We start from the raw sequence: 27,793 nt of genomic DNA on the forward strand, positions 1-27,793 counted from the left end.
TTTTTGGATCTTCAAACATTGAATTTTATGACCCAAAAAAGTAAAATTCTAATTAAAAAATATAAAAACGAATTTTATTAGGTCCAAAAAATCCAACCACCATAATTCTTGGATAATTCTTTAACATGCCCCATTTTTAGTTTGGTAGACTCCATTTTTGTATTACGGATTCTGCAATTAGCATAATTCTTGCCCAAAGAGACATGTAAACCATCCAACCCAGCAACTAACAAACCGAATAGCCCAACGGTTGGTAGCGGCCCAGCATACGACTGATCTTGACTCTCTCACGGTCTCACCCCCTCCCCCGCCATTGATGATGTATGCACGCTGAGATGTGTCAAAATGCTAATAATGTGCTATCACTTAGATGTACAAACTAGTAAGAGCATTTAAAACGTTTAATTTTTTAAATCACTTGTTTATTATAATTTTGTGGAATCTTATAATTTGACATAGATTTAAATATTCTATACCAAATATATTTTAATGTTAAGATTATTGAAATGAGTGATTAACTTAATTTTACCGATCATATAATATTTAACAAAATATTCTATCTTATGGTATAAATTTGTTTGTTAACTAATAATTGTTCATATAAGCAATGCCATGTAATGTGTTCTAATGAGAAAAAAATGTTAAACATCGATTGTTTAGAATTAAATAATTTTTAAATCAGCTAGAATATTATGTAAGTGGGAAATCACAAAATTCATAAATAATATAGGGATTAAAAATGAGATAGGGGTTCTTTAAGATTCTAAAATATGGTGTTTTCATTAAAGATGTTCTAAGTAATAAATATATCTCGCATATAAGCACGGACAAGCTTAATCACCACTATTATTCCCCATCTCTTAATGCTAATAGCTGCATTGCTCAACCTTTAGATAGGAGGAGGAAATTAAATTACATACTAATTACATCACTAAATCATTAATTTTAACAAGTTACGAAGTTGCTCTACAACTACAAGCATCCATGAAAAATTGAATTATATGATCAATGATGCCCTTATAACCATCTTATGACATGCTCTAGTAACGTTTTTCTATATGATGCATTTTGCTTGGGTGTATAAAGACAGATTTAACATATACTTCTGATTTCTGATAATCTTTCATTGCATGCTAATCAATTCATCCTCTTTGCATTCCCTTATTGCAATCTCCATTTGGTCAGAAACGCTAGAGGGCAACACATCACAACAGTGCCTTCTTTGAGCCAGCAACTGAGTACAAATTAAAGAATATTAGTTTATATATAAGTAGTGCTACCAATTCAAATTCATCTCCTAATTGCCCTGAAGAAAGAACAATGTCTAATGAAAATTACCTGTTTGATGCCAAGCTCTAGCTTACTTGAGGCCACTCTGATAACTTCAGGTGCCACATTGGATGAGCAATTTTGGATAGATTTCCGGTAATTGCTTATTATTATGCCATCTTCACCACGGGACAAATTTTCCAAATAGAATATGGTGGGCCTTCTACATGGGTCAGTGTGAAGTTCTTTGGTGTCAAAAGTAAATTGGTCTGCCAAAGCAGTTCCTCTGGTCCAGTGCTTGAATGTTTTTTGAACTCTGACAACATCTGGCAAAGACAAATGGTTATGGAACACTTGGGCAGCATAGCCCCAAGACACCGAGATTGTCCATGACAACCGTTTGTCATAACAAACTGTTTGTTGTAGAAGCCTCTGGGAATCAACTTTAGCCGCTTCATATAAATGTTGTAGAGCTTTTATGATTGTCATGTTGGGAAAAATTGGATCAATGTTGTCCAAGTGATGCAGGGACAACAAGGGTGTTAATGGATGTGCAGCCAATAGGCCAAAGGCATTTCCCCTTAAATCAACCTAATCCAATTTCAGTCACAAAACAGAGGATTAATATTAGAGTAAATAATAAATGCACCATTTATGTACGGTAAATTTGTTTATTTTTATAATATTAAAGATTTAAAATAAAAACTGTATAGGACCCACGTTTTGGAAGCAATATCAAAGTTTTGGAAGTATTTGAAACATATCACAACATAAATTATTATGTAGTTGAATATCATCAAATGTTTTTAGTTTTGACCAATTTGTATGAGACATATTCAAAATTTTCAATTTGCTAAAAAAAACTTTATAACACTCAATTATTTGTTCATTGTTTCTTACAATATCAAGAAATATAACTAAAACCCTGACGATAAATTGAAATCTCAAGAATAATAATTATTTCAAAAATTATAAAAAAAAATATTTTTAATTTATTAACTGTGTAAATACCGATAATGCAAATGTGTGTGTATATATATATATAGTTGTTACCTGGTGAAAACCGGGTTCATGTGTTAATCCTACACCTAGTTCTGTTATGCAAGCGTAGACCCTGGCATCACTTCCATACAGTTCTGGGTACCTTTCTATGCAAGAATCAAAGACCTTGACCAAGACTGTTGCCAGAGACGAACTGATAGCAAAACCGGCCCCACCAAATCCCATTCCAAATCCAAAAAACCATGTCTGCTTATAACTCTCGGAGTTAGCACCAACGTAGTACCAAAGCCTGTGATCATATTTGCAGAGCGTTTTGACCACATTCTGAGGGAAGAAGAGCGTGTCATCGTCCCCAAACACGTACCACCTAATATGAGAATGGTTCATCCGTGCCACTGTCTCCTTCACCACACGCGCCACACGAATTGCTGATCTCATTCCCCCTCCCCAACCACTGTAAGTGTAGCGAAACCGTGAAGTGTCTTGGGAGACACAGAGAGGAGGAAGGGTACTGGCATTGTTGTTGTTATCTTTGTCTTGTGGAAGTGTATCCACGAATACGCATCCTCTCATTGTTGTGTTGCGTATGGTGTTCCACCAGAGCTTCACGTATTCCTTCCTCTTAGGCCATGAAGACCGACTTGAAGCAATTCCAAACACAAGATGGTCAAGGGTTGTGGTGGTTTTAGATTCATACACATTATGTGATGAAGAATGCAAGTTTTCTAGCTTTGATGGTGTTCCTAATAGTACCACTGATACGAGGATATAAATGGCACAAAATGAAGACGAGACTAAAACCAAGTTTATCAGAGTTTGGGTTGTGGCGATTTTGTGAAGTGACTGCATCACGTTAATATTTCAGGGAATTGGGTGGTGTAGTTCTGCAGATTCAATTCAGATTGATTTGATGATGTGAAATGTGGGAAAAGGTTGTGCGATACAACATTTCATACAGTTAAATAAATTGATACCGCGCGTAATCTGCGGCGTACGAAAGCTGGAGCAAACTTTAACTTTATTGATGGCTTTTAAAGGCAACTACTACTTTGTTCAAATGAAGCAATTCTTGCGTGTATTCCTTCTTCCTCAATGTGTATTTCACGAGGTTGGTCTGTGCATGCCCAGAAGAAACTGAAGCGCTTGTTCCAATGAGGGGTCACACTATTTGTGAAGATCATTTCGAGATCCATTCAAGTCAACTAATTAATGGGGAAGGCCAACTTTGAGTAAATGGAAAAAAAATATATCATGCGAAATAATTTGTTAATTATTATACGTTGGTTTTAGATATTATGCTAGGATTCTATTCAGTAAAACTCTTAATTATATCGGTGGGAGTAAAAATTCTCTAAAATAGAATGGTAAAGTAACAATACTATTAGGTTACGTAACATTTAAACTTATCTCGAGTATACAATCCTCTAACGTAGAATAATAAAGTATTTAGTAAATAAAAAACTAAAATATATTTTAGGTTCACACTGATCCAATTTTATTTTAAATTTTTAATAAACTTCTTTTTTTATGTTTGATCTTAATACATTGAATTTTTTGTTGTTTTAGATTTCTATTATTAGGATTTTTCCAATAATGTGTCCGTTAAAAAAATTAAAACGGTTTTTAAAATTGTCAATATTTATTTTAAAATTCAAATTATAATTTCTGACTTTTCGTAATCTCCATAATGAATTAAAGGAAAAAAAATTAACGAGATCTCCTGATTCAAAGTTCTCTAAACTCAAGATGTCTATAATCAATTAAAACAAAATAAAACACAAAATAAATATTTTTTTTCTCCAATTCAATATCTCTACAAACAATTAAATAAATAAAAAATTGATAAAGAAAAACACTCAAACCCTTAGTCCTTTCTCTCCTGTTCCTAATCAAACACACAAAAAAAATTATTAGTGAACTAAAATAAAATTAGATGACTATAAAAAATCTAAGCATATTTTAGGCTTAGTAAAATAGTAAGATTATCAACTAAAAAAATATGATTATTAGTTTGAAGAAGGCTACAGTGAATCACCTTTTACCACCATGGATCATTATTATATTTAACCTCAGGATAAATCATGTTATTGTAGGATTGTTCCATTTTACAAGTCAATTTTATTTAACTTCAAAATATTTTTTTTTAGCATAACAGGACTGCTTTTGTAGTGATTTTTTTATTTTATAAGATTTTAACTCAAAATATTACTGAGAGAAGCCAAAACATATATTAGTTTAATTCATTTTTTATTCTACTTTGAAATAATTATTTTATGAAATACTAGTACAATTATTTATAGGCTAAAATATAATTTTAGTCTCTTATTTTTTTAATCCACAAATTTTATTTATCAAAGTGAAAGAAACGATTAAAATGAAATTTTTAAAAACATAAAAATTAAAATAAAATTCCTAAAACTGAATGTATAAAAAAACATAATAAACTAAAAGTGATGTAGCACTGTTTAGGGAAAAAAAGTTGAAAATAGTAAATCTATCCGATCCCAAATTTGTTTCCACTGAATGACTATATGCTCAATCAGTTTAAGAGTAAAACAATTAAAGTTTAAAGTTTTAAGCGTAAAAAAAAGTATTTACTATCAATTTTTATAAAGCCAAGAGACCTCATATTAAAAAATTCATCTATGTTGATAAAAAAAAAACCTATTATTTAACTATCATATTATAAAATAAAATATTTCTCTTTAATTTTATTTTTATGCTTCAGTTTGGGCCGGGCCGACTCTGCCGAAATGGTCGAGTTTTCCGGTCTGTGAGTTCACCCTCTTCCTTTGATTTTTATTTTTGTTCACTCCCTCTTTTTTCTCGCGCTTCTCTTATTACTGTTAATGTACAAAGTGAATAATTACAACAATGAGCCAAGGTAACTAATGAGTTCACCCTCGCGTTTCTCATGTTCTGTATTATGGTTGTTTGAAAATCATTATTAACTATTGTACTGCACTTATATACCCTAAACTTGATATAGTATTTTAATCTAAAACTTTAAGGTTTAGGTGTTTTTTTAGTTTACATGATATTCAACTGTTTTATTTTGACTTGATGAAACTTCATCTTCCAATAACTTCCCTCTCAAATATGAATCTCTTTCATATGGTAACTTCTCCTCATGTAAAAATCATCATCAATGGGTATTTCATTATAGTCATTAGAGCCCAAATGCTCTAGGTTCTATTATTTTGTATGTTGTGTATGGTATAGTTTAGTATGAACTCAAAAGTTTGATATGATTCCCAAAGTTTGATATTTTTGTATGAAAATATTGATAGGAATCAGATGCCTAGGTTGCTAATAGGTATATGGTATCAGTAGAGCGTTACAGACTCTGTTGTAAGTTGTAACATAGAGGTGTCTGTGTATTCATGTGGTTTTTCTGTTTGCAGAGGCAGTGCCTATGGTTATTTCAATTGTCACTATGATGTTTCATATAGTAAATGAGATCATTTTTGGATTCTGATATTTGTATTGCATTAGTTTCCTTATTATTTCTCTATTTAAATATGGCATTTGCAGAATGGTGTTGATCTTATTCGTGAAGCTATTATTGAGCGGGAACTTGAAATGATTGAATACAAAGAAAACGAAGCACTTTCTCTCATGAAAAAGGTATGTTTTTGTTGGGGTAACTTCCTGTTCTAGTGATTGAATTGTATATTTAATTCAATTTATTTTTCTTCTGTGTCTAAATATTGAATTGTATATTTAAGTTAATTTTCTTTTCTGTGTCTAAATAATTGTGGTTATTTTCAATATATGAGCTGTGTAAAGCTTCTTTAATTTGCATTTGATTTATTGATTGTGATTTATTGTCCCGGTTTTCGATGCTAATAATGTAGCATAGATGAAGATGATAGATGATGGCTTTGAGCAGAAAGCTAAAGAAGTAAAGAGCGAAAAAAACAGAGGCTGAGAATGTTAGCAGAGAAAGGATTGTTAAAGAATAAAACTAAAAAGAGAAAACGAAATAAAGAATTTGCCGAGGAAGGGAAAGGACCCAAACTTTGAATTAAAAGGGGTCATAGGATATGATAGGGAAGTTCCTTTGGACATAATAACTTCTTTAAGTTCACCCATGTATAGGTTCAACATCAAGAATGCAGTTCTCGGCTCAGTTTTATTCTATTTTAAGATATTGCATGTCTAGATACATCAATAGCGTAGCACGTGAAACAAGTAGCTAGTCACTCCCAGGAAGCATTATCGTTTTAATGCAGGATGCTAGTCAACTGCAGAATTTCTTGTAAGGAGTTAGAGCATTTGAGTAATTTTTTGGCCACAACAATTAGTAATGTTTGGAGAAAAAAGCGTTTTCTCTATCTTTAATGAATTTGAATTCACTGGACACACAAAACAGCAATATTGACTAACAAGAGTGGTTGTGCAATTGGTTCCCTTAAAGCAAGATCTTCAATTTGAGTATTTTAGATTAAAAAATATAATTGAAAGAAAAGAATCTCATCAAAGTGATCAGTTTTCCGACATAAATTAAATATTGATAAAGTCAATGAATACTCTGTACCAATAACATGATAATGAAAAAAACAAGTAATTTTTAAAATTAGCTATAATTGAATTGAGAAATTGAAAAAAGATTTTTAATTAATTATAAATAGTTTTGGAATACACAAGAGGAAACCCGATAGAAGCATTCTTTTATGCTTCTGTAAATTGCTATCTTAGATATATGAAAGTTCAAATTTATATTGGGAATTTTCTTACACAATCTCTTGCTTTCTATATACACTACCTAAGTAGCAACACTCATCAAGGATACCTGCTGCTTGAGCAAGGTGAAAGAGATTTAAAGTATATGTTCTAGTGCATGTAAATCATTTCTTCATATTTGCATTCTCTGATTGCAATTTCCATTGAGTCACCAGCGTTAGAGGGCAACACATCACAACAGTGCCTTCTTGGAATCTGCAACTTAATACAAAAGAATAATTTATAAGTAATATAATTACTAGTGTAAAATAGCCCATATCTGAAGAAAAAGAAATACATTTGTCCAATATATGTTACCTGTTTATTGTCAAGGTATAACTTATTTGTAAACACTTTGATCACCTCCAATTTCTTCATTGGTTCCTTGTATGAGCAATTTTGAGAATATTTCCTGTAACTGCTTATGATGCCATCTTTGCCAGAAGACACTTTATCTAGATAGAAAATGGTGGGTCGTTTACATTGGTCTGGGTGAAGTTCTCTTGTATTGAAAGTATATATTCCTGCCAAAACATTTCCTTCCTTCCATTGCTTGAATGTTTTTTCCACTCTTAGAACATCTGGCAAAAGCATGTTGTTCTGGAACACTTGAACACCATAGCCCCATGACACTGAAATTGTCCATGAAAACCTCCTTTCATAACAAACTGTTTGTTGTAGGATCCTCTCGGAATCAACATTAACGGCTTCAAATAAATGTTGCAGAGATTTTGTAGTTGTCATGTTAGGAAAGATAGGATCAGTGTGATCTGGGTGATGTAGGGACACCAAGGGAGTTAATGGATGTGCTGCCAATAGGCCAAATATATCTCCCCTCAAATCAACCTAACCCAATTTTTACACATTTTCAAACCACAGTTAATTTCTACACATTTTCAGTGTATAAACTTTTACACTATCAACCAATATCCGATATGATTTTGAAAATAGTTATTATAAAAATCAATAGACTTAACTAACATGACAATATGTGATTGGATGACAAAAGTAAATTCTAATTAAATTCTTGGAACTAATTGTTACCTGATGAAAACCTGGTTCATGTGTTAATCCCACACCTAGTTCTGTTATGCAAGAGTACACCCTGGCATCACTTCCATATAGATGAGAATACCTTTGTATGCATGAATCAAAAACCTTGGCTAGGACTTGTGCTAGAGAGGAACTGATGGCAAAACCACCTCCACCAAAAGCCATTCCAAAACCAAAAACCTGGGAGCCCTCATAAATCTCTGAGTACGACCCAACGTAGTACCAAAGCCTATGATCATATTTGGAAAGAGTTTTGACCAAATTCTGAGGGAAGAAAATGGTGTCATCATCCCCAAACACATACCATCTAACACCAGAATGGTTCAAAGCCACAGTCTCTTTCACAACACGTGCCACGCGGATTGCTGATCGGAGACCACCAGGCTTGTAAGTGTAGAGAAACTGTGAAGTGTCTTCAGAGACACAGAGAGGAGGACGAGAACCATCATTGTTGTTGTTGGCATTTTCTTCATGTGGAAGTGTATCTACGAAAACACATCCTCTCATTGTTTTATTGAGTTTCCAATTCCACCAGATCTTGCTGTATTCCTTCCTCTTAGGCCATGAAATTCCACTTGATGCAATTCCAAACACAAGATGATCAACAGTGGTGGGATCAGACACATATTGTGGTGAAGAACCCACCTCTACTATCTTTGGTGTGGCTAGGAGTAACACTGATACACACAGAGAAATGGCACAAAATGAAGAGGAGACTAAAATGAATTTCATCAGGGGTTTGGTTTTGATAGGTTTGTGAATTGACTTCATGATTAAGGAGGGAGCTAGATGAAGTTGTGCATTGCAGATTATCATACAAAGTTTGAACTATTTAATTGACCATACAAAGTGTCACCATAATCTGCGGATTAAGAAAACTTGAAAAATGGAAACGTGAACGATTCAATGCTCTTATTTTTTTCTCCATGTGTATTCCACAGGTTTGGTTTGTAAGAGAGTCATTTAAGATTCAAGTCAACCATATGAGGAAGCCCACCTTTTGAATCCTTACTCCATACTCCTCCTCAGTTTGGTCAATTAATGCATTTACATGTACATAAAATTCTGTGCTAGTTCTTTCGGTCTAAGAAAATACAACCCTAATACTAATGTGTGATGTACCACCTTTTCTCGAATTGCACACTAGTTTTTCCTTTTCCTCCCTAAGAGAAAATACTTCTTTTTGAAGTGATTTTTTTAATAATTAGAGGGGCCAAAAGCTCCTTTTTGGAGTAATTCTAGTGTGGTAGGCTGGTAACAATTATTTCTAATATAATGTCACGCATGCGTAGATAAGAGGGAAGATAGTGGAAGTGGAACGAAAGCTGAACTTTCACAAATTACTTGCAAGTTGGAAATGCCAGCTTTGCATCAAATGGGAATGGGATGCAAACGTCACATACAGAAAAAATATGGTTGGTTGCTGATCTTGCAATCCTTCTTCTGCGTTGATCTCTAAGCAATGCAAGTGTTCGAATGATGACTGTATAATTGTTATGATGGGAATGCACATATATAAATTCGCGTATGCATTACTAAAAAATTTACTATTGCTGTTTATTATTATTATTATTTTAAAATATTATTTTAATAAATGTAAGATATCATTCATTATATTTATTTGTTACTAAAATAATAGAAATATTGAGCTTTAAATTTTAATGCTAAACTTGTGTGTAATAATAATAATAAGTAATGCAGTAAAAACAATGTGTAATTAAAAATATTAAACATAGTTAACTATAAAATTTATTTGACAAAATAATATACATTATTATTTATTAATTAATCGTCGTCCCTATCATCACTTATTCATCTTCTACTAAATTCGATACTAGGATAAGTGGATATCACTTTCTTCTTTGTTAATCGTCAATGACTACTATAGGCGTAAGTGCGGATTGGGCTAACTAATTTGTGCAAAGACAACGTATTTTATTAGTAATATTATCCTATGATGTTTTTTATTTATAAAACTCAAGTTTCAATTGATTCATGTTATTTTTTATAAGACTTAATGTATAATTTTTTTATTAATTATTTTTAGATTAAGAATATTTTTCATTAAAAGAAGACAAAAATTGTATTAACAAATCATTAGAAAAGAAAAATATTAATAAAAATAATAGTTTTAAAAAAATTATAAATTTAAGATAAATTTATTATTATATATCAATTAAATTAATCATTTTCCTTGAATGTGATGAACTAAATAATTAAATTTTATATATAAAAATGGAGAAAGTATATTGAAATGCATTAGATGAAAAGGAGAGTATATGTCATCATTTTCTTTTGATGCGTCTCATTTGTCTAGCTTCCTCAGACATGCATATCATGCAAGTCTCATGGTAAAATTGATTATTTTTTTATGTATAAATTAAATTATTAAATTAAGAAATATAAAATATTATAGTTTAACTTTTTGCTATTTTTTAACAACACGTGATTTTTTTCTCTTTTTTTAGTTGTTATTTTTTTCTTGATTTTTTTTATGTTTTATCTGCTAATATAAAAAATTATTTCTACTTAAAATTAAAATTAAATATTATATTAACATTGAAATTATTCATTTTATTAATCAAATATTATCATAATTTGATCTTTTTGAAGAGAAATTAATCATTATATATTTGCAAAGTTTTAGACAAAGATAAATGTTTAAATTTGATTAATTGAACTTGATCCGGTCTGAGTTTGTTTAATTTGTATTTGACAATGAAATTACACAAACTCAATCCAACTCAACCTATAAAAATTTGATATGGGTTGAATAATGAATTTAATCAAACTTAATCCAATTTCAACTTATAAATACCCATATTAATTTCCCCCTCAATTCCAACTTATAAATACCCTTACTAATTTCCCCCTCAAGAAACTTGGTTGGGAACTTTTAGTAAGTCTCTCTTGCAACTATTTTTTTCTAACCCCCAGATTTGCATATTTAAATTAGTTATTTCTTGTCTTTATTTGGGCCCTTGGCCATTGTATTACCAAAATGAAAAATCAAACTATTTGTTCATTTTATAGTTTAGTAGTCTATTCCAAACTATTTAAAACTAATTAAAAACCTTTATTCAATTTCTCAATCTCCAATTTCAAAAATTGCAATATCACTTTTTTGCGTGTATACAAAGAATTCAAATTTATTATAACTCATGAAAGAGTATTTAAACACAAACATTACATAGAAAATGTTTTTTCTCCAAGCACTACAAATTGTTGTTGCAAAAAAAAAAAAAAAACTAAAATATTCTAATATCTTGCAAGAAATTGTGCAGTTGACCACATCGTTCATTAAAACGATTAATTGCTCCAAGCATTACAAAATTCTCTAATTTCTTACAAGAGATTGTGCAGTTGACCAACATCATGCATTAAAACCATAATGCGCTTCCTTGGAGTAACTAGCTAGCTAGGCGTTTCACGTGATATGCTATAATATTGATGTATCTAGAACACAGAATCATAAATCGCACCAACTGAGCTGAAAGCTGCATTGTTGGTGTTGAAGCAATAGATAGGGGTGAACTTAAAAAATATATTACATTAAAAATGGTTTAATACATACTTGTTCTGTCAGAGCATGTAAATCAGTTCTTCATATTTGCACTCTCTGATTGCAATTTCCATCAAGTCACCAGCATTATTAGAGGGCAACACATCACAACAGTGCCTTCTTGTTGTCTGCAATTAATACAAAAGAATATTTTATAAATTATTATTTATAAAGCCATCCTCCTAAAATAGCTCATATATGAAGAATACTAGTGTCCAATATAATCTACATTACCTGTTTGTTGTCAAGGTATAACTTATTTGAAACCACTTTGATCACTTCCAATTTCTTCATTGGTTCCTTGTATGAGCAATTTTGAAAATGTTTCCTGTAACTGCTTGCTATGCCATCTTTGCCAGAAAACACTTTATCTAAATAGAAAATCGTTGGCCTTTCACATGGGTCAGGGTGAAGTTCTCTTATATTGAAATTATATATTCCTTTCAAAACATCTCCCCACAACCATTGCTGGAATGTTTTTTGCACTCTCAAAACATCTGGCAAAAGCATATTGTTCTGGAATACTTGAACAGCATAACCCCATGACACTGAAATTGTCCATGACAAACTCCTTTCATAACAAACTGTTTGTTGTAGCATCCTCTCGGAATCAACATTAACCGCTTCAAATAAATGTTGCAGAGATTGTGTAGTTGTCATGTTAGGAAAGATAGGATCAGTGAATTCTGGGTGATGTAGGGACACCAAGGGAGTTAATGGATGTGCAGCCAATAGGCCAAAGATATTTCCCCGTAAATCAACCTAATCCAATTTCATAATCACACAAAAAAGAGGTCTAATTAGAAGCATAAAGAAGCGAGAAAAAATCACCAACAATTTTTAGCATTTCAAATTAGAGTTTAATATTCATAATTCATAATATAAAAGATTTTTACCCTAGCTATGAACTATAAGTGTAAACCAATTAAAACTTATGTGATAAATTTTATTTTTAAAATAGTTATTATAAAAATTAATAGACTTAATTTATATGAGAGATAAATATTTTTTTTTTTTAGTTTTGAGTAAGAGACTATAAGAGTCTCTCAATCCATTAGATAAAAATTAATTTCACTTTCAGTGTGTTATATCAAATTGTTCAGAAAAAAATTATATATAGATTTTATTATTAAATAAACTATTTTTTTATATATAAATATAATGAGATCTTATATTATTATGAAAATTTTATAGGTTATTTGAGAGATAACATGAGATTAAATGAAAATATAAATATAAAAAAATAGTGCAATATTTCAATTAAATTGGTCAAAGTAATATTGTTACCTGGTGAAAACCTGGTTCGTGTGTTAATCCCACACCTAGTTCTGTTATGCAAGAGTACACCCTAGAATCACTTCCATACAGATGAGGATACCTTTGTATACACGAATCAAGAACCTTGGCTAGGACATGTGCTAGAGAGGAACTGATAGCAAAACCACCTCCACCAAAAGCCATTCCAAAGCCAAAAACCTGGGCGCCATCGTAAATCTCTGAGCTGGACCCAACATAGTACCAAAGCCTATGATCATATTTGGAAAGAGTTTTGACCAAATTCTGAGGGAAGAAAATGGTGTCATCATCCCCAAACACATACCATCTAACACCAGAATGGTTCAATAATGCCACAGTCTCCTTCACAACACGTGCCACACGGATTGCTGACCGTTGACCATTCTTGTAAGTGTAGGGAAACTGTGAAGTGTCTTCAGAGACACAGAGAGGTGGAAGAGAACCATCATTGTTGTTGTTGGCATTTTCTTCATGTGGAAGTGTATCTACGAAAACACACCCTCTCATTGTATTATAGGGTTTTCTGTTCCACCAGAGTTTTGTGTATACCTTCCTCCTATTCCATGCAGTCCCAGTTGAGGCAATTCCAAACACAAGATGGTCAGCAGTGGTAGTAGGATCAGACTCAGACACGCGTAGTAGTGATTGTAGTGAAGAACTCATGTCTACTACTAACTTTGTTTTGGCTAGGAGTAGCATCGATACACACAGAGAAATGGCAAAAAATGAAGAGGAGAATACAAAGAATTTCATTAGAGCTTTTTGGTTTTTGATAGGTTTGTGAAATGACTCCATGGTTAACGAGGGAGCGAGTTGAAACTTGTGCAGATTGCAGATTATATATTATACTTACAAGCGAGAAGCCGAGGACCATTTTTCTAATGAGTTTGGCCTTTTTAGTTATTCATTTAATTCTTTTTTACCCGACTAATTAATTGTGATTCTTTGGAAAAAAAATCAACTACATCTCTCATTTATTTGTTTTTTTACGTAATCTTTTACATTTGTTTATTCTCTCAACTTTCTATAAAAAAGATTACCTCTCAGATTTCTATATTTTACAAAATTGCATAATAAATCTTATAAATACAAAACATTAATTATACTGTTTTTAAATTTTTGTTTCAAAATCTTAAATTTCAAACAAAATGGGATGAAATTATATTAGGCATCTCCACTTTGACAGTTTGACTAGTTTTCCTTTCCTTGTTTTTCTGTTGATAAACAAAAATGTTTTAATTGCATATTTTATTATCTGACTATCTTATCATTCAAGTTTTGCAAATACCATCAAAATTTTCAATTTTTATACATTTTATTACCCAATCCAATTTTTTTCCGTGCATCATGTTTGCATCATGTTGGTAATAAACATCGTTGTTTTGCAAAAATCTGTAGCAAAACATGTTTTTTTTTTTTACTTTTTTTATTGATACATAACATTTGTAAAACGTAAAACGTGCAGAGAAAAAAAACTTAGATAATAAAATATGAAAAATGATGATAATAATTGAGTGATAAAATATGTGATTAGTTTAAATAAATGGGATGAAATTCAGGGACTTGATGCATTTTGAGGACAGATTTGGGTTATACTTTGGGTCATTTTAATCTAATCTGATATCTTATAATTTTAAAAAGAATATATAATTATTTTAAAGTTATGATACAACTGTTTAAGAGAATATATATTTTTAAAATAATATATAATTATATAAACTTAAAAAAATAATTTTAAAATAAACACTTTTAAAAGTATATATTTTTTAAAAGCATATAAGATTTGTTTCTTAAAATAAATAAATAAAATTATTTATTTTAAATAAAAATAACTTAAACAAACACATCAGAAAAAAAATATGTTTAAAATCACCTTTTTTTTAAAAATAAACTTAAACAAGTTGACCCAATTTCTTAGCTTAATAATTAAAATTTGTCTAATATGATACTATATTTATATTTGTATTAATTTACCTTTATATATATATATATATATATATATATATATATATATATATATATATATTGTAAAATATACTTTAAAATATACTTTAATTATAGTTGTGTACTTCCTTATTTCTATTATTTAATTTACCATTTGAGACCTCTGCATGTCAAAGAAATTGGCCATTAAATTTCCATCTGATGGTTATTGAAAATAGAAATATAAAAAAAATTATATTTAATTACAAAAGGATGGTATTCGACTAAGGAGGCTGTAATTAAGCTGCGAAGGATCGATCCAAACTAATGTATCCCTCTTGACAAGAGGTTAAATAATATTTAATGTCCATTAAATTTTTTTCTTTATTTTATTTTGTCAATGCTCACCTTCCTATAAATCTTTCTGAAAATCATAGATTGATTACATCTACGTACGGTTTCTAATCCAATGGGTACGAGCTACTTTGGTAGGCAATGGTCTCAATTTCACGCAGAGGGTGCATCCATTGAATCATACAGAGGGAAAAACCAAGAGTTAATTTTATTGGGTGCATTCAGCGTTACGATATATAGCTAGTGTCGACGTACGCCCCCAACCCTACTAATTAATGTCTCTTTCACATGCATCGCCATTTTCCGTTGAGAAGAGAAAGACGACACATACATGTATCATGTATGTATATAGCTATGGAAACTTTCATACGTTGCTTTGTAATTTGTAAATGGAAATGGAATGCAAACATCACACACACAAAAATATTGTTGGGTTGCTGATCCTGCAATCCTTCTGCTACGTTGATGTCTAAGCAAGTATCTGATTACTGATCTGTACAAGTGTTATGATGGGAATGCACGTATATAAATAAATTCGCATGTGAAACTCTTTTTTTTTTTTATCAATACATATGAAACTTTAAATGTATAAAAGACCAGAGATACTTATATAATTCTGAAAATTAATTTATAGAAATATTAACATTTTACATATTTTCAAAAAATTTATTTTCGAAATATCGAATCATGCCACGTATATAAGAGTATTATTTGAAGAAAAATTTAACAAAAAAGCAGGGTGGTGTATTTTAAAAAAAAGGGTACAAAAAGAAGCCACAGATTTTACGGTAAATAGAAAGAGCATGGAATCCGGTCCACAAGCTTGCTGTGGAGAGATGAGCCTGTTAAATACTACAAGTTAGTTTAAATTTGGGTCTAATCAAACGAAACAATCCATTTAGGCTGTTGCTAGCGCACCGCATAATTGTTACGCCAATTAATTTAAAATTAATGCCTCATAAAGAAATTAAATTTGTGATTTGCATGTTATTAACCTAACGTTCTAACCAACTGAACTAATAAATTAATTATATTATAAAATAATTAATATCGTTATATATAACACTAAAATTTTTAGTGTATATCATGTAAATTTAGATAATAAATTTTGTGATAATTAATTTTAATTTAATAATTAATTTTTTACATATATAAAATGTAAATAAAAATCATAAATTTATTAACATAAATCTATTAATGTGTTTTTTTATCTTATTATAATTAATTTTGATATAATAATATATTTTTTTATATATATAAATTTTAAATAAAAATCATAAGTTTCATAAAAATTTGTAAACAAATTGATTATTAAATCAAAATTAATTGTTACAAAATTTATTATCTAAATTTACATGCGTATTAAAGATATATTAAAATTTTAGTGTTACATATAGTGACATTAATTATTTTATAACATAATTAATTTATTAGTCTAATTAGTTAGAGTGTCATGTTAATAACATAAAAGTCACAAATTGAATGAATGAGTGTATTGTGTTAGATGTAATAATAATTGTATTAGGTCCACTAACAACCATCCATTTAATAGTGAGCTTAAGGGACCTATGTGATTGGGTCAAGTCAGTTCGTGCATACATGACCTGATAACTAGCCTCGTTCAAATAAGTTAGACCATCAAATTTATTGAAATAAATTAAGAACTTATAAAATTATAAATCATTTTTTATAAAAGAAAATAAGTTATATACTAATAATATAAAATAATTTTATATTAATATTTAATCACAAATCATAATATATATATATATATGAGTTTTTTTTAATTTTTATAATAATTATCTTAAAGATTATAGACATTAATTTCTAATTGTTAGACTATATAAAAAAATTTATATTCTTAATATATAAATATTAAACTCTTTTTATAACTCGAATTCCTCCAAACAGCCAATGACATGTCAGATTATTACTTTGGAAGAGCTGTGCACGGCTTCAATTTTTTGCTGGAAGTTTGCTTCTCTTTTCTCTTCCTTTAATTTTTCATGTATGTCTCCCAGATAAATAGGAAAAATAATATGATAGATCGTTTATAAAATATTTTGAAATTAAATAAACAATCAGTTTAATGAATAATATATGAAAGATAATAATTGAAAAAATAACTTAGAGATATGCACGTGTAAGTCGTGAGTTTTTTATGTTTACTTTATTACTTATAATTAAACAAATACTTAAATGTACTTTTTCTATAATTTACTTGCCGTTTTTATTTTAGTTCTTATAAAAAAAATATGGAATTCATTATTATTTTGTCATTATATTTTTATCGTTAAAATTTTCTAACAATGACTAATGTGACTAACAATTACAATGTGGACAAGTATTATATCATCAAATGATAACATAAACAAGTGTCACATAAGTTAAACATGTCATGTCACATATGCTAATTAAGTCAATAGGAACTAAAAAATAGTTACAAGAACAAAAACAATTATACAATTTATTGGGAAGGACAAAAAGAATATAATTTATAGGGACTAGTGCATTTACATGGATGAAAAATATTTAAGTTTTACATTAAGTCTTGGTCTAAGGTGTTCAAAAGTTTTATTAGCTTAAAAATTTACTTATGTGACTTGTCTTATTTAAATGTCTAATCTTTGGCTTTAATAAACTATTTGATAAATTAAGTTAGAGTTTAAAAATGATCAAGTCAAGCCTAAAATATAGCATAAGATATATACTAGATAATTTTTTTGTCTTAAATATTTAAATAAGTTAGACTTATTTAAGCCAAGTGTGACAAAGATAATATGATTTTGGTGCATGAGATTATGGATAATAGTCATAGCTAATGGTGTGATAAGGGTTTAAGGATTATATCATAAATTAGCTCTATGGTGAGAATTTGGAGAAACAACAAATCATGGAATCATCATCATAAATCCTTTAAATATGGCAAGTCATATAAGTAGGCTTTTAGTCAACGCCAAACCTTCAAAACAATTTATTCTTATTGCTACAATTGTGACTCAACATTATAGTTCTATAAACCTTGTCTTGGTTGTGTTCACATAGAAGAAATTAGACCTTGAAACAAAATAAACCATGCCTTCAAAATCAGCATATAGCAAAAAAAAAAAAAAAAACCAAACTAAACTAAACTTTTGTTATTTCAAAAATATGCTATTACATATTAAAATAATTTATTTTATATTAATATTTAATTTTTTTCATCTTACTAATATGTCACTATTTTTCTTTTAGTTCATGTAAATGATTTTTTATTTTTTTAATTCTTATAATTTTTTTTTGGTTCTTAGTCTTGCGAACATGACATTTTTCACTTACATAACATATATTAACATCATCATTTCCTGACGACCTGATACTTATTAACGTCAGTATGCGTTAGCCACCTCGGCCTTATTAGTAATTTTTAACGGCAATGAGCCAATGACCAATAAAAAAACAATTTTGAGACTTATAAAAAAAGAACTAAATAAAAAAGAGTAAATTATAATAATAAAAAAATTACATTTAAACCTTAAAAATATATCAGATTTTATGATTTGATAATTTGATACCAAAAATTTAAGTGGTTCTCTTTTAATACTTCATAGTGTCTTTAAAGACACTTGTTATCAAGAATCTAAATCATTTGAAATTTGAGAATCATTGATTAAAATTTAGAAGTATACGTTCATTTTTCAACTTCAAAGCCATTGAATTCGTTTCCCCACGGCACACGCAATAAAACTGAGAGATGTGTTCAAAATAGCCAGATTTAAAGCATTGTTTGAAACTTTGAACCCAGAAATTGTGCGACACATATGCAATTATAAGAAGGTGCACGACATTCATTCCCCTAAATTTGTCCTTTTTAAAGATTTTTTCAGTGAGACAAAAATTAGGCTGGAAAGCCTAACTTTAAGCATTGAGTCACATTTATAAAAAGTCCTCATCAAAATAAAAACTCTAGTACGATTCTAATTCTAATTCTGAGAGTTACAAGCTATAATCATTTGACTCAGCCACCTTGAACAAAAGTTAAGTGGAGAATATTACTTAAAAAAATTAAAAAATCTAAAAAATAATGATTCTTTCTGACACAATTTAACTCACCTGAGGTCACAAGTCACTTACCACTTAGGCTAATGATTCTAGCTGAATATTTTATTTTCTTTTAAGAAAATTACGCTCATATTTTAATGAATTATTATTATTATTATTATTATTATTATTATTATTATTATTATTATATATAACTTACATGCATATAATATAATCCTTCTTCCCTTCTTTAATTCGAAACTATATTATATAAATAGTTTTATTTCGGAGACATATATAACAAATCCATAATCACTTCACATAAAATTTCCTTATATTGATCCAACTCCAAAGATAAAAGATAATCTTTACACATCCCATAATAAGCATGTTAATTATTAAACACAATTTCATACAAAACCAACACGCAGCTCCTTTATGCTTGAGCTTTGATTCACCAGAAATATGTAAATTTCCCTTTAAACGTTTTTGGTAACCAGTTAATGCATTCCTTTATCTTTATGTCGCCTGTTTCTTTATGCTAAGACCTTACAATTATTGCATTCGGTGGCTATTTTCTGTCCCTCCAAAAAAAATTCCTTCTCTTTCAAAAACGTATGCAAATCATAAACAACTCTTTCTACCAATAATTTGAATTTGATTGCTTGATATATAATCTTATTGGCTCTTTAGTTGTTGTCTGGTTGTGTCCAATTGAACGGTTGGAATTAATAGCAAAACTATTCCTATGTCACCAAAACCCAATCATCTTCCATTCTTCTTTGTCCATCAACTTTAGGCATGTTTCTTTGGAATCACCAACTCATATTCGTGACTAGTGATGAATGGGCCATTTGGTGCTCCTCACGTTTCAACCATACATGTGGACTAATATGTCAACCTCAAGAACAATATGTGGACAAGGACGTGTTTTGTTCTCGTGCCTTGCAAAATTACACTTAATTAGTAGTTTTTGGGTCCAACCGTACTAGACAAAAGAAAATGTCACGAAAACCACAACTTCCCAACCAATACCAATGACAACGAGTCAATCAGCTTCCATTCAAGTGGCCTTAGGTGCAACCAAATGGGCTTTGGTGTGGGTCACAAATTTAAAGGTACTAATTCTAGACCATACAATCATCCTTGCTTCTTAATTAGCACCTCAATTGCCTTGCTAACCACACAACAACAAAAACTATGGCTCATAACAACCCTTGAAGTATCTAATGAAGCTTAAAGCTTAATCATTCATTCGCCTATTTTTCTTAATTTTTTCTCCCTCCCTTTTGTCAAAACAAGTGGAATCACAAATTTCTTTCTCCATCTTTAATGACCAAATTGACCTTTAGGCAAGATTGGTAAAAGACAAATGGACTAAAATACAGACACGTGTGATTACGTGAAGAAGTGGCACCCCATGTCCTTGTCTAGTAGAACTCGTCCATAGAATGATCACTTTGTTATAAAAAGGCTTTATATTCTTATATTCATCTACACCAAGCTACACCATTTGTTCAAGAAACTACCAAGTAGCAAGCTTGATTATTATTATTATTATTATCATTATCCCATTGAGCTTCTAAAAATGTGCAAAGGTGCAGAAGGAGAAAAGCAACATGGTTTCTGCAGCAGCTATCTACATAAAGAATGTGCAACCAGAAGTGCTACATGTTGTGAGCTATGTGGGTTACAGGCTTCATTGTATTGTCAAGCTGATGATGCATACTTGTGTAGAAAATGTGATAAAAGGGTTCATGAAGCTAATTTTTTGGCCCTTAGGCACATTAGGTGCTTTCTGTGCAACACATGTCAAAACCTTACGCGAAGATATCTCATTGGAGCATCAATAGAGGTGGTTCTTCCAGCCAACATTAACTGGACCATTGGAAATCTCCCTAGCAACAGAGGAATCCACAGAAAGTGCTCAAGAATGCATAACAACCTTTCCCTCTTGTTATAACTTCCATCTTTCTTTTTTTCTCCTTAGAATATCTTTTGTAATAGAAAAGGTTAGTGAGTACCATCTCAGGTACATAGGGAAGTGCTAAATGTTTTTAATGTCATGATTTAAAAAAAATGGTTGGTAATAGAACCGTGTTCAATAGAAGGAGGGCATTTGCAATGTTTTTTATTTCTTTAATTTCTGGTAGAAGTAGTTAGTTTAATTGAAATTTAACTTCTACGGTTATTTTTATTTTAAGCCAATTCTAAAGCAGGAAAGCGAATTTCTGGCAGAAGTAAGTTATACTATGTTGGCAGATATACAATGATATATCTTACAAGTATATGTCATGGTAGTTCCTGGCATCTCATATTGTAACCTATATCAGTAGCAATTATAATGGCGATACTCACTTTTTGTCTCCATATCTTTTAAGATTATTCTACTCCTTCCACTATTATGTTTTAACTGCGTATAAAAAAATCACCCCATTATAAAAAAAATGTGGACAGACAAGCACAACATTCCATGTCTTTCCACTAGTTATTGCTAATATCATTAATTAAGCCGTTGTTAATGTCAAATTATATGTTTAATTAAACTACAAAGAGTAAACTGCTACAGTTGTAAGTATTGTACATGGATGATCAGGTCATAATTTCTCTCGAACATCTTACTGATTTCTTTTCTCTCTTCTTTTTTCTTCTCTTCCTTTTTTATTTATTTTGCCTAACTAACCAGATTCTTGCAATGATTCCACCATGTAAGAGTACAAACTATGATGGAATAAATACTTGCTGACAAGTTGCATAGAATATTTGATTATCTTTAATGCAGAGAAATTCAAAAGTATTTTTTATACTATGACAACTAAACGTGATTCAAAATATTGTCATATTGAATCTTTAGCGGACACCTTACTTCCCCCGTCACAAAAAACAACAAAGTATTTTCTCATCTCAAATCCATTAGATTCTATTCCTTTTCAGAAGAAGCCTTTAGTAATTCAACAACAAACTTAAAGCAATATTTTTCTCTGTTTCAGTATTTGAAGATCAAAGTCGAATATCACAGGTGTTCATTGTAAATATGCTGAATTGATAATACATGACTCGTCATATGGACCTAAATTTCACCCTATCGTATACTTTAATTCTTAAAGAACTCGGAACAGTAAAGACTGTAGTTTCTTTCTTATCAACATTCTACAGAAATTTAATGAATAATAACAGATTTGTGCAAATTACAAAACAATAAAACAGTCATTAATATCTCCTATTTCATAGGAGAAACAAACGTCCCTTGAAATCAGGAAAGTTTGTACACAATGTTTGTACAATTATTGAAGAAATAGGTGCCATCCTCAAAGCAAATATAGAGGAATACAACAAATGAAATAGTTGAGGCAATGTCAAAGATGCCAATAGTTGCGGCAGGTAAAACTGGCTTCCAGCAAGTCAAGAACAATAGTATCTCAATCAACAGTCGATCGTGCTCACTAATCTGATGAAAATGGAATAAATGAAGAGGTTCCAAAATATGGTGTTGCTGTCCTTGAACAATGGCTTAAGATGACAGAATAAGGTCGTGTGAAGGATCCCCATGAGGACGGAAGGACCAAACTGAAAGCAGAAAGTGTGAGGTTGGCTATTGTTGCTTGCCAAACACCAGTTTCTCTTTTATTCATTACACTAGGCAGTGTTTATTTATATAGAACACATAGGCTCAGAGACTCACAATATCACATTTGAAATTCAGGATGGATCACTCTGCACATCTCCTCTAAATGCAAGGAGGAATATCCAGGCCTGCAAATAATTAAATGATAAAATCCAAAACATCAACAATGAATACAAATGATGATTTTAAAAGCATTACCTTAAAATTAAGAATAAAAGAGAAGAAAAATATGTGCTATCTTTAACGCTAACTATTATGCAATAAAAAGTCTAATCTTATTTGCCAGAAGGCAGAAGAAAAAGGTAAACAAATTAGAAATTATAGGCATATAGCAGGAAATGGTAAACAAATTAAAAACTGTAGGCATATAGTAGGAAATGGTAAACAACTTAGAAACTATCTTTAACGCTAACTATTATGCAATAAAAAGTCTAAACTTTAACCCAATTTTTTTTATAGCCATTTGATATTATTCTTAAGTAGCGGAGGAATGGCAGACTACAGAAAAGGGTTTTCAGTTCAATCCTTTAGCAACTTAAATAATAATTGTTTAATGTATGAAGTTGTATTTATCTTACCCTCTGTTTTTGTCTGAATTGACAATGACTGTGATGCTGTTTGAAATCTGTTCAAATGTTCTGCTCCTCTATGTCCCATGCCTGTTACCTCTCACACTTCCTATGTATAATTAAACGCATTATCTTGGCATACATCCAATCCCTTCCTCTGCAATTCCCAATTGCAACACCTTCATATCTTTGTTATCTTCTAAATATGTTAAAATCTCTAATAGATCTGTATCAATCACCTAAGCAGTCAAGTTTTGAATAAATATCTAGCTGCATTATAACTCTCCCACTTTCACAAGATAAACAAAACGTCTGTTGATGAAGAATTGGCAACAAAGCAATGTACTCACAAGGTCCAGGGACCACCTTACCAGTCAGAAGAATATCTTTCATGGAAAAGATAGTTATTGTAGATAATATGCTTAGATGTCCCTTGTCCCAAGAGGGTCATAATCATATGCTTCACCTGCTTTAACAAATCTACCTTTCACACGTTTTCTTGTATCGGCCCTTGCTTTGCGAGAAGCATATCTTATTTGCTTACCAAAGCTGCACATAAGAAATCAGCAAAACCTATTGAGAATCTCCACCACAAAAGAAAGGCACTCTAAAATGTTATAACAAGGGTGAAATGCATTAGATCTGAACAACTGATAAGATGATCTTTCAAATAGTGGACCATAATGAAGCATGAGAAAATATTCTGGTAAGGTTACATAATATAGGACATGTTCTCCCTACTTAGTTCAGAATATGACTTCATAACTATTGCATCTCTCCAGTATCCAGTTGATCCTCTAAAATTTTGAAATAATTCATGTTCTCCCTTAAATTTTCTATAAATAGTTGTTTATCCTTGAACGTGATTTAGATGCCAAATATGTGTTAGCACATAAATTCACTTATTAGCATTAAAAAAGCAAATAAAAAAATAAACTTCAATGTGCAGTTGCAATTAATGCAGCAGAAAAAATATATAGCAAAATGGCTCTCGACTAGCACTTTGAGTGACTTAAACAGCTAAACCTCTGTTAGTGTGTGCATGTCAACTTGAATGGTCATATTTGTCACAAAATTTAAACAAATTAAAAAGAACAGTCTCCATTTCATTTTACCAGAATATACAGAGAGAATTAAAGGTACATACGTTCGAGTTTTCTTTTTCTCATTGTATCTCATTTTAGCTTTATCCCTTGCTTGTGGGCATGTACCCTCCAAATTTGATTCCCAGGGGGATTCACCCACTCGCGATAACCCGCAGTCTTGATATTCAGTAGAATTATTTTCACCAACTATGTTGGGAAATTGAAGTGGCATGTTTGAATGAACTAGGCCCTGAGGAAATCCCAGACTGATGTTTTTAGTGCAGCTAGGATTCATAAGTGCACAATTGGTATTGCTGTTGATAACCTGCATCACACTAGCTGACCCACCAGCCCTCGATGATTGAAAAGCCACACAATCTTGTTGGATAGATGATGATGCCTAAAACAATCACATGAGTGACAATTAGTTTTGTACATCACTAGTAAACCCCCTTATACCATAAAGTTAGAGACGAGAATAATAAAATGAGTTTCGAGGATAACCTCCATGGCACTCTCAATAAGTGAACTAGATTCTGTAACTGCTATGTTTTTATCCATCAATAAACAGTCCATTCCTCCATCTTCAAGGTGGTATCTTGTGGCAACTTGTGAACAGTAAAATATTTCATCAGCAATTTCAAAGTTTAATTGAACGTTATCCACATTGAAACCTTCACAAAGTTCATTCCCATCATGAATTCCTAGATTAGGACATTCCTGCAGCTAATTTGAATTAAAGTCAAAATTCAGGGAAAAAAAACTTGGATCAGCTTTGGTTAAGAAGGACAACAGAGAATTGCTGGGAATATGAAAACAGCTTACTACTTCTCATAATGCAAATTCTAACCACTTATGTCAATATTATAGTTCTTCTCTCCCTGTGAAATATTAAATTTCAAAATATTTGTTTTAGTGAAGGGTCACTTTAAGAAACTAAGAAGACGAAAAAAGAAGAAGAAGAAGAAGAATCCCTTATATATTTGTTTTTATTTCTAAGTATCTTCAGTTCTTCACAAAATGGAAAGGAAGAGAGCATTAGTGGAATGATAATATTTTGAATACTTTAGCAGAAGATAATTTAGTCAAGTACAATTATACCTCTTATAATTGATGCAGTTTAAGAGCTATCTTAATCTTAGTCTTGAGCATGGGCTGACTTTAAATGATAGATATTTTTAAATGGAGGGAGAAATGAAACACTAATTATATGCCAAGCAATGGTGCATTACATTTATAAAAAGTTAAAAACATACCATGCATGTATATTGCTAACAATTAACCAAGATGAAAAAACAGTAGAAGGCAATACCTTTGGCTGGTTTGAGTCTTGAGGAAAGAAAAATGCTTCGTCTTTGCAGTACGGTGTGTAATTTGGATTTGATGGAATGATTTGAGACTGATCCATCCGAGGTTGATATCTGACACAAGATTCAATTTCATCCAACTTGTCACTCACCAAACCAAAATAACCACCATTATGATCAGTTTGCTCCAAACACTGGCTAGTGCAGCTCTCACTTTTTGGCAAAGTACCAACCGATTCCCAACCACCAAGTGAGGAATTAGCATCAAACACAAAAGACCAGAGCCTAGAAAACTCAGCCAAAGAGGGGCAACCAGTGTAGCAATTCAATGCAAGGCGCCTATGTCCCAATGCAGAACAGTCATTTGGATTCCAGTCACAACCTTGACATAATGACAACTTATGATTCATGCAGCGGATCATTGCCGGCTGGGAATTGCACTTATCGCATAGGAGGGAACGCGAATGCCTGCGAGACAAAGAATTTGCAGAGTGTACACAGCCATCGCAATGCAAGCAGAGACGAGCAGAATCTGACTTACAGTAAACCACAGCTCTCACCACCCGACAAAACTCACATAGAGGATCCATGCTCCTACAGTGTCACTGATGATTATTCATGATAACTCAACTAAACTCTAAAATAACTGTTAGAGGGAACTCAACTTTATTCATTCATTTATTCTAAGCATTCTAAATTCCCATCCTCCCATTTGAACCACATTGCTCCTACCCCTTAGCCATTCCATTTCCAACCAAAGACATCAAATCACCATCATTAATGTAAGAAAACACCCTTTTTAAATTAAATGCAAACAAAAATAATCTAGAACAATTTAGGTGAACATTTTTTAACCCACGTTAGCCTATCCATCATAATTACTACGTAAATTATATCTTACACAATATAACACGCATAATTAAATTAAATTAAAAAAATGTTACCCTTACCAGACAAAGATTGGTGTGCTTCCCTCCTGACCCAGCAGGTACAAAAAAAATTAAGCAAGATCGTTATACCCTGAATCCATGAATGTGAATGAGGGGAAGAAAAGGAGTTGTAGATTCGAAATGGGAGGTAATGTATGTTATGAGATACTAGCAAGTAGCAAGGTTAATAGTAACATTAACACAATGATGTTTATTTATTAGGTTTACTTTGTTAGGTGTCATTGTGACACGAGGCCAAAACCAAAGTCTGAAAATAGATTATTTTTGCTGACGTGGATAGGGCTGTTGAGGAAAAATTCAGCCATTGTTTTGGGTATTAAATATTTCAGCAGTTTTACCCGGGCAGTGCTTCAGCTGTAAAATGAATGCAAATAAAACATCAGCAGTAATATTATTGAGTCGCAATGTTTGCGAGATATATGAGGAAAGAACGAGGAAGCACATTTTGATTTTGTGTGTGATTTAGAAGCACGTGAAGAAGTGTCACATAGACTTCCGATTTAAGTGTTAGATCCCGCTGCATCACACGAATAACAATGATCTATTTAGTGGTTTGATTATCATTGTCTTCAAAATAATTTCTTGAGTCACAGTCATACAGCCAATGGAATTAGTTTCTTGAGCTACTCGGTTAGAAGGAAAAAAAAATATTGATTATGTGGATGAGAAATAAGTGTGAAATTACTCTAATTATCATATCTTTGATATTTTTAGTATAAGTTAATTATTTATATTTTTCTCTCTTTTTTTCTTATTTAAATGTTAATAAATATGAAATATATAATTCATAAGGAAATAACTGATAAATTACTTTAGTAAATTATAATATTTGAAATATTTTATTTATAACGATAAATTCATGAAAAAATATATTCAATATGCTTAATTTTAAAAAAATACATAATACTTAAAATTTCATTTACAATGAATTTTTTAAGATAAATTATAAATTAATAATAATTTTATTCTTAGATATTCTATAAAGCACCAGATTAATAAATTTTAATAGACTTAATATTTTTTAAGATAATATCTGTTAAATTAAAAATACAA

The 27,793-nt window shown here is 30.9% G+C and overlaps 5 protein-coding genes across 7 annotated transcripts; 1 reads left to right on the plus strand and 4 right to left on the minus strand.

The window, feature by feature from the left end:
- Nucleotides 1-754: 754 nt before the first annotated feature.
- On the minus strand, nt 755-3,292 carry LOC100778878 (uncharacterized). The gene is made up of 3 exons (XM_006594815.4): nt 2,323-3,292; nt 1,339-1,860; nt 755-1,234 (listed from the first exon to the last, which is right to left on the minus strand). Exons 1-3 carry the CDS (start codon nt 3,118-3,120, stop codon nt 1,124-1,126), a joined length of 1,431 nt encoding a protein of 476 aa, XP_006594878.1. The 5' UTR covers nt 3,121-3,292; the 3' UTR covers nt 755-1,123.
- A 3,560-nt stretch (nt 3,293-6,852) lies between these two features.
- LOC100779943 (uncharacterized) lies at nt 6,853-9,214 on the minus strand. 2 transcript variants are annotated; one of them, XM_003541890.5, is made up of 3 exons: nt 8,041-9,214; nt 7,315-7,842; nt 6,853-7,212 (listed from the first exon to the last, which is right to left on the minus strand). In XM_003541890.5, the coding sequence occupies exons 1-3, from the start codon at nt 8,863-8,865 to the stop codon at nt 7,108-7,110; spliced, it is 1,458 nt and encodes a 485-aa protein (XP_003541938.2). In that variant the 5' UTR covers nt 8,866-9,214; the 3' UTR covers nt 6,853-7,107. The 2 variants fall into 2 exon arrangements, with proteins under 2 accessions (XP_003541938.2, XP_006594879.1); XM_006594816.4 differs by having other exon boundaries at nt 6,853-7,218; nt 8,041-9,203.
- A 1,939-nt stretch (nt 9,215-11,153) lies between these two features.
- LOC100780472 (uncharacterized) lies at nt 11,154-13,706 on the minus strand. The gene is made up of 3 exons (XM_006594817.3): nt 12,899-13,706; nt 11,846-12,373; nt 11,154-11,739 (listed from the first exon to the last, which is right to left on the minus strand). The coding sequence occupies exons 1-3, from the start codon at nt 13,700-13,702 to the stop codon at nt 11,632-11,634; spliced, it is 1,440 nt and encodes a 479-aa protein (XP_006594880.1). The 5' UTR covers nt 13,703-13,706; the 3' UTR covers nt 11,154-11,631.
- Nucleotides 13,707-20,700: 6,994 nt separating this feature from the next.
- Nucleotides 20,701-21,574, plus strand: LOC100500322 (uncharacterized). Its single transcript, NM_001249414.2, has one exon. It carries the CDS (start codon nt 20,793-20,795, stop codon nt 21,165-21,167), a length of 375 nt encoding a protein of 124 aa, NP_001236343.2. The 5' UTR covers nt 20,701-20,792; the 3' UTR covers nt 21,168-21,574.
- Nucleotides 21,575-22,235: 661 nt separating this feature from the next.
- On the minus strand, nt 22,236-26,865 carry LOC100804738 (zinc finger protein CONSTANS-LIKE 12-like). Of its 2 annotated transcripts, XM_014765981.2 has the most exons (7): nt 26,741-26,865; nt 25,796-26,384; nt 24,988-25,209; nt 24,546-24,883; nt 23,408-23,947; nt 22,887-22,957; nt 22,236-22,771 (listed from the first exon to the last, which is right to left on the minus strand). In XM_014765981.2, the coding sequence occupies exons 2-5, from the start codon at nt 26,378-26,380 to the stop codon at nt 23,821-23,823; spliced, it is 1,272 nt and encodes a 423-aa protein (XP_014621467.1). In that variant the 5' UTR covers nt 26,381-26,384; nt 26,741-26,865; the 3' UTR covers nt 22,236-22,771; nt 22,887-22,957; nt 23,408-23,820.
- Nucleotides 26,866-27,793: the final 928 nt, after the last annotated feature.

Source organism: Glycine max, chromosome 13, assembly GCF_000004515.6.
Source record: "Glycine max cultivar Williams 82 chromosome 13, Glycine_max_v4.0, whole genome shotgun sequence".
Lineage (NCBI taxonomy): Eukaryota > Viridiplantae > Streptophyta > Magnoliopsida > Fabales > Fabaceae > Glycine > Glycine max.

Coding starts and splice junctions, on each gene's coding strand:
- LOC100778878 (XM_006594815.4), bottom strand. CDS start 3,120: ATGCAGTCACTTCACAAAATCGCCACAACCCAAACTCTGATAAACTTG. Junction 1,861..2,322: donor ATGAACCCGGTTTTCACCAG/GTAACAACTATA, acceptor AAATTGGATTAG/GTTGATTTAAGGGGAAATGC. Junction 1,235..1,338: donor TAGAGCTTGGCATCAAACAG/GTAATTTTCATT, acceptor ATTTGTACTCAG/TTGCTGGCTCAAAGAAGGCA.
- LOC100779943 (XM_006594816.4), bottom strand. CDS start 8,865: ATGATAATCTGCAATGCACAACTTCATCTAGCTCCCTCCTTAATCATG. Junction 7,843..8,040: donor ATGAACCAGGTTTTCATCAG/GTAACAATTAGT, acceptor AAATTGGGTTAG/GTTGATTTGAGGGGAGATAT. Junction 7,219..7,314: donor TATACCTTGACAATAAACAG/GTAACATATATT, acceptor TTTTGTATTAAG/TTGCAGATTCCAAGAAGGCA.
- LOC100780472 (XM_006594817.3), bottom strand. CDS start 13,702: ATGGAGTCATTTCACAAACCTATCAAAAACCAAAAAGCTCTAATGAAA. Junction 12,374..12,898: donor ACGAACCAGGTTTTCACCAG/GTAACAATATTA, acceptor AAATTGGATTAG/GTTGATTTACGGGGAAATAT. Junction 11,740..11,845: donor TATACCTTGACAACAAACAG/GTAATGTAGATT, acceptor TATTAATTGCAG/ACAACAAGAAGGCACTGTTG.
- LOC100500322 (NM_001249414.2), top strand. CDS start 20,793: ATGTGCAAAGGTGCAGAAGGAGAAAAGCAACATGGTTTCTGCAGCAGC.
- LOC100804738 (XM_014765981.2), bottom strand. CDS start 26,380: ATGGATCCTCTATGTGAGTTTTGTCGGGTGGTGAGAGCTGTGGTTTAC. Junction 25,210..25,795: donor AAGACTCAAACCAGCCAAAG/GTATTGCCTTCT, acceptor AATTCAAATTAG/CTGCAGGAATGTCCTAATCT. Junction 24,884..24,987: donor TTATTGAGAGTGCCATGGAG/GTTATCCTCGAA, acceptor TGATTGTTTTAG/GCATCATCATCTATCCAACA.